The sequence below is a fragment of the Bison bison genome, unplaced genomic scaffold, assembly GCF_000754665.1.
Source record: "Bison bison bison isolate TAMUID 2011002044 unplaced genomic scaffold, Bison_UMD1.0 scf7180017864213, whole genome shotgun sequence".
Lineage (NCBI taxonomy): Eukaryota > Metazoa > Chordata > Mammalia > Artiodactyla > Bovidae > Bison > Bison bison.
This window is the reverse complement of record NW_011494785.1, coordinates 10567516-10574183: the sequence shown is the minus strand read 5'-3', so window position 1 is coordinate 10574183 and position 6668 is coordinate 10567516. Positions and strand designations below refer to the sequence as shown.

The following is a 6668-nucleotide window of genomic DNA, read 5'->3' as shown; positions in this document are numbered from 1 at the left end:
GCCTTCCTCATACAGCAGAAGCATCATTTTCCTTTAAAAACAGAAAAAGGAACAAGCAGCGTTAAGAGTACTCTCAAAACACCTTTCCGGCACAAACGCAACAGGTAAGAGAACTCTCACATCACCCAGACTGCAAAGTTTACAGTCTCCGTTTCTTCCAGACATTCTCAACGTCTGCTCAAGTGACAGGCAGAAAGCCACCTTCCAAAACGCTCGGAGTGCTGGATGACTGAAACGAACCTTTGCTCCATCCCGCCCACGTGGCCAGTCCTGGCACTGAAAACCCCTCCCGCTCCAGTCTGGCCCTTATCATCGACTCCGCATCGCCCGTCACTATGAGGGACAAGAGCAACCTGCTCACTCAGTGTTTCCAGGGTCTGGTCACTCCCTTGTGCTGCGCTGTGGCTACCTAGCGTTAAAACCAAACAAAAGACTGCAACACAGCAAACCAGAAACTCAAGAGAACATTGCGTGCAGGTAAGAGCTGGCTCATGAGACTCTGGTTTCAGCACTGGTTTCAGCACTGGCTCATGAGACTCTGGTTTCATTTCGGTGTGGATGTGTGCAGCAGGCTGAAATAAATACACTTCCCATTCTGGGCTGCAGTTTAAGTTTGAAAGATGCTTCATTTTCAAGAGACTGATCTTTTTTTTCTTCAGGCAAGGCTTTACTGGGGCCCCTGCTACAGCAGAGGGGAGTGAGAACAAGTAACCACGTATCTTTCCTCACACTCCAGACACCAGACTTGTCACCAGCCTGAACCTGGGCTGGAGGTGAGTCTTGCCTTTTATCCCTTGACTCAAATCAGCTCTTGAGATTCATTCCTTTCAGATGGGGCTTCCCCACTCATCAGAATATTTCTCTTAGTTGAATTCCAGTGAGGGGAGGGGGAAGAGCACACAGATAGGAGGTTCCCATCTGAGGCTGGAAGACCTAGGCACCTCTGCTCATCACTTGGAGGCCGTCTGACCCCACACGTCACTCTGTGTCCCTCAGCCTCAGTTCCTCACTTGCAACATGAAGGATCGATCATCCGTTCACTTTACAGGGCTGCTGTGATAATGAAACGCAACACGTGTTTTGCTTAACTTAAAGCGTTCCGTGTGTGTGTTCCCTCTATGCTTCAACGCCCTGCTTTACTTCATCATCTGTTAGGAGATAATTCTTGGCCTCTCAATGGTTTTCTAATTATTTCAGGAACCTAAATTCTCTCCCCCACACCCAGCTAGAGATTTACTCAAGGCAATAACTCTGCTTTATTTCCACTGAGGCCAAAATGCTACTTAATGTTTACTGATGGAAGTCAGTTTACACCTGGGGAAAAAAAACGAACCACTCGAAAACCAACAACCCGAATACTATTCAGATAGAATGGAGTTAGCATTAAAAACATACAAAAGCAGATAAAACAGGGAATAAGATTTAGCTCTTGCCAAAAAAAAAAGAATTTAAGCTGGCAAACAGTAAATTAATGCAAAGCTGGAGAAAGACAGCTGTTGAGACAATCTGCTTCCCACTTATGAGATGTGCTCCCTGAAACCTCAACAAATTTACATACACAGTCGCCAAATTAGTAGCTAGTTGTAATTAACAGTAAGCCAGTTGTACATTCATGATGTAAGTTTTACAAATATTTCCATTAGCCAAGGCATCATTGATAGGGAAATCCACACACTGATGTCAGTGAATCCTATTAAACTGCACCGAGAACTGCTCTAAGGGGACCCATCTTTTCATAGACCAAGTGGCGTGTCCCAAGAAGGTCAGAGTTAAAAACGGATAAAAACACAAAATGAGGTCTCCCTGGAGGAATGCTGACCTGCATATTATCTAGTAAGCTGTGTAGGTAGCAAAAGTGATGTTTCTCACATTTGAAGCTGTTCCCTAACAGGGGAAAGCAAGCTAATATCTGTGGAGCATTTATTAAAAGACTCTTGCTCCTTGGAAGGAAAACTATGACAAACCTAGAAGTATTAAAAAGCAGAGACATCACTTTGCCAACAAAGGTCCACCTAGTCAAAGCTATGGTTTTTCCAGTGGTCATGTATGAATGTGAGAGTTGGACCATAAAGAAGGCTGAGCGCCTAAGAATTGATGCTTTTGAACTGTGGTGTTGGAGAAGACTCTTGAGAGTCCCTTGGACTGCAAGGAGATCAAACCAGTCAGTCCTAAAGGAAATTAGTCCTGAGTGTTCATTGGAAGGACTGATGTTGAAGTTGAAGCTCCAATACTTTGGTCACCTGTTGCAAAGAACTGACTCATTGGAAAAAACCCTGATGCTGGCAAAGATTGAAGGTGGGAGAAGGGGATGACAGAGGATGAGAAGGTTGGATGGCATCACCAACTCAACAGACATGAATTTGAGCAAACTCCAGAAGACAGTGGAGGACAGAGGGGCCTGGCATGATGCAGTCCATGGGGTTACAAACAGTCGAACACAACTTAGTGATTGAACAACAGCAATTTATGTGCCAGGCACCTAATGCTAGCACGCTAAGCCCCACCTAATCCAGAGGAGGCACTGCCATTCCCACTTCATAATGCAAGTGCAGACGCCGTGGCTGGGCGAGGCCACGAGCACCATCCCGGGTCCCACGTGAACCAGAAGCAGCGGGTACTGGGATCACACGTCTTGCACGCAGCGTTCCTTGGGCACGGCTTCCCCAGTGGGGGGCGGGCAGCAGCTACTTCCCGTTTCTGGGCACGGGCAGGTGAGGCTGGGTCCAGGCAGCCCAAGTGAGAGAGGGGAGTGCATCCCAAGGGGAAGGAGGAGGCCTTCCTACAGCCCAGTGGGGCGGGAGGCCCACCCTGGGCTCTGCGCCCTGCTACAGGGCATATCTGATGCTTCTCCCCGCTGTGGATTCTCGGGGGCCTGGGAGGTGCCTTCGCTCCCAGCTCTGGGGGCCACCAGAAAGCCTCGGCATTCTAAAGCCCTACGAGGTAGGTCCTGGATGGCAGGGCATCTGGGAAACACAGATGGAGTGCGTTCACTGTTGCCAAGAGGACCACGAGCTCCTGGAGGACGCGGCTGTGTCTGGTCACTTCCAGATCCTCCACAACACAGGTGTGGGTAAGGCCGTGTGACCCCAGAGACCCCGCGGAGTCACCGCAGCAGCCCCACTCTGCTGGGGGGTCCCCCACACATTACCAGGAGCTGGAAGGCCTCCCGCCGTTCCTAGTTCACGTTTGTCTGCCTCTCTCATCCAAAGACTGAGAGCTCCGAGGACAAAAGTCAGCCCGTCTCAAAACGCTCTATATCCCCCGAGCTGGGCTTCAAGAGCATACTAGATATTTAATGAATAACTTTTAGCACATTTTAAAATGAGCAAGTGGAAGTAATTTCAAGACATGAGCTCAATCTCCTATCAGGTACCGGCACTTTAAGGTGTAAAGTGCGCACACTACAGGTGAGGGAGAGCTCTGCCGCTGTCTCTTCCCCGGCACTTGCCACTCTGAATGAGGAGCCCTCCTGGGCTTAATCCGCAAAATGCCTGCGGTGGCGGGAAAGGAGGAATGGACTTTCAAAGTGTGCGTCTCTGGGATGGGGGGTGTGTGAGTGTGACTGGGGGGATGGAACTTGCAAAGTGTATATGTGTGTGTGTGGCCAGGGGGACGGGCCAAGGGAAACAGACTTAATTTTACCAGTGAGGAAGCAACAAAAGTAAATTAAGGGAATTCCCTGGCGGTCCAGTGTTTAAGACTGCACTTCCACTACAGGGGACACAGGTCCTACACGCCACATGGCCAAAAATAAAAAAAATTTTTTTAACTAAAAAAAGATAAAATAAAAAACTTTAAAAAACAAAGTAAACCAAGAACCCAAGTAAAAATAAACAGTTCTAGTCCTGTCTCCAACACTAACTGGAGGACGACTGCCTATTGACTTGGGGGCTTTAATCTATAAAATGAAGACAAAGGACCAAGCAATTTTTTGGAAAAAAAAGAAAAGGAGAGCCCACTGCCTCGTTGTTGCTGTGTCAGAGCCAGGCCAGCCCAGCACTCCGTCCCTCTGGGCCCCAGGCTCTCCCAAGGCTACCTGTAACACAGTTAAGTGTGCAGCGTGAATGTGCCCGAGAAAAGCTGACTGCCGGCTTGGAACGTGTGTCCCACGCAGAAGCCCAGCACTGCAGGCCAGCGAACCGGGACCCACAAGACTGACAGGGCCTGCTGAATGCATTTCCAAATCAGGAAGGTATTTAGGCTGAATTCCAGCTAAGGGTGGGGGACAAGGGTCCATCCGGTGGGACCCTTCCCGGGCAGAATGTCGACCCAGGACAGCTGACTGCTGCCGCCCACCAGCGTCTCCTGTGGAGAAGTGGCAGGAGCCTAAGACGCCTGTCCAGTCTATTCAGCGCTGTTTGTATCCTGGGCTGAAATTACCCTTCTGTGAGCTCTACGCCATGTAAAGAACGATTGATTCCCCAGCGACACAGGTGCTTGAGATCACTCCCAACAACCCTCAACCCCTCCCTAACACTAAAGCTACCAATCAGGCGCGGTCGGTAAATGCGGCAACGTTTACACAAGAGCGTCTAAACCCAGAAGGTGTGGGCTGGACAGGCGTCCTTTCACAAAGTGGCTCGCGGCTTTCTGCTCTGGCTCCTTTCTGAAAACAGACGCAAAATACAGCTTTAAGCTCACAAAGCAAATGATGAGCACATGTCCTCGTTTTTGGCATAATATCAGGAAAACAGCGGTCACTGCAAGACTCGGGCGAACACTTCCACCTACGCGCTTCCTGGTTGCCTTAGGAACAGGTGCTAAAGGGACAAGCCTGGAGCAGCAGACAACCTGTTTCCACTGCTGGTCCAGAAGCAAGACGAGGCCGTCACACTCAGAAGAGTGAGACATACTTCAGATAAATTTGATTTACAAAAACACTGAAATGAAGGCAACCACATCTTATTCTTTTCTCAGCTAGAGAACCAATTATGTAAAAGAGCTCCATAAAAGTTTTAAGACGCAACTAAAACGGGGCTCAAGCTGGTATGTGTCACGTAGGAAGAGAAGCTTCTCCTGCCTATGGCCTGCACTGTCTCCGACACGGCCCTGAGAGAATTTTCTGAGATGTTTTAAAAGCAGGGACAGGTACCAGTCTCTTAGGCTGACAACTTCTTGCAAAATTGTTTTTCTTTTATTCACAGCACAGAGCTGACCTAACAATATTCTATTTGCTGAAACTTAGAATCTTACAAAAATCACAAGGTTTTCTTTAAACCAGTGGAATCTTCAGGCATGTGATGGCCACGTCTACAGTCACTCACGACCACGGACCACAACCTATCCCTGCCTGTGCCCCCCGGTGGCTGTAAGGAAAGTCCTGAGCAGAGAGTGGAAACCACATCAGAGATTCAGACTGTCAGGTCCGGTCCAGGCCCACAGATCCACACTTTCATTTCCTGGTACTTGTTCTTAAGACTGTTAGGAAAAACTCCATCTCCTCTACTTCCTAACTTACAGCTTTCCCCGCAACAAAATCGTCACATGTGAGTCCCTTTTAAGACTGATTTCTGAAGAGCATCATTTAATCTTTTAAACTCAAACCCCCCCCCCACTTCATAAAAATTGCTTACGTGTGGTGTGTTCCAAATGCAATATCCAACTTTGCCTAGGATAAAAAAAGAGGTCAAGTCATTAAAAACAAACAAAAAAACCTCAACAATACCTGTATTTATTTAAAACAAAATTAGAAAAGATTCAGGTCAATTTTTTTTTTAAGTTTTTACTGCCATCTAGTGAGCAAGCCCTTGATCACCAAGACAGCCTTTACAATACCAGCATCCAGTGAGGCTTATTTAAAAACTTTTTTTTTTTAAGTTACCCAGAATGATTCAATACATACTGCATTTTTATTTTTATTTTTTTTATTTTAACTTCTTTATTAAGGTGGATACACATTCTCATATTAACAATTCTTGTGAACAAAAGCAACCAAAATAAGGCGATAGTAAGATGTGCTTCACATAAAAACAATCAAGTGGCTAAGAGGAGATCTGGCCCTGTACAACAGAAAGATTAGGAAGCAAAACGTGAATAAGTCCTATATTCCAGAAGCTACCCAAATGTGTGAGCAAAGACAGCATACCCATAATATAGCTCACTTAGGTTCCTTCTTTATGACGCATAATTCCTTAATTATCCATTTGTGAAATAAGAACAAACATTAAGAAATGTGAAATCCAAATTGCATTCATTTTCACAATATCAATACTAAACTCAAGACAGCAACTTCATCAAATATAAATGTTTCAAAAGTAAAAGGCAATCTTAATTTTTTTTATCCTATGAATAGGGTCTGCAAAAAATAGGTAAATTATTTTACTGTACTTGCAGGAGATTAGGTCTCAGCCTGCACGGAAGGAGCAAAGCAACAAAAGACAACAAACAAATACTACTAGGAGTAATGCCCATACATATCAAACTATCTAGGTGAACCATGTTTTACTTATGTAGCAAATCTATTAAATAACCAGCATATGGAAGCTTATACCTCATGCGAGAGAATTACCAAATTAACTATACATCTATTAGAAGTCTCTAAACCCCACTCCCCAAACAATTTTAGTACACCTACAAAGTACTGTAGGTCATTTAGAAAAACAGAAATAAAACATACATCAGCCTTTGTAATTAAGCATTTTTCATAACATATAAACAGTGTTCAGATA

At 45.9% G+C, this 6668-nt stretch overlaps 1 protein-coding gene across 1 annotated transcript in view; it reads right to left on the bottom strand.

Moving 5' to 3' along the window:
• Positions 1-6668, bottom strand: part of TDP1 (tyrosyl-DNA phosphodiesterase 1) — a 77346-nt gene that overhangs the window by 53405 nt on the left and 17273 nt on the right. The window contains exons 6-7 of the mRNA XM_010845181.1: positions 5574-5608; positions 2-31 (exon numbers count right to left, since the gene is read on the bottom strand). Coding sequence (XP_010843483.1) covers positions 2-31; positions 5574-5608 — 65 coding nt within the window. The remainder of the gene's footprint in view (position 1; positions 32-5573; positions 5609-6668) is intronic.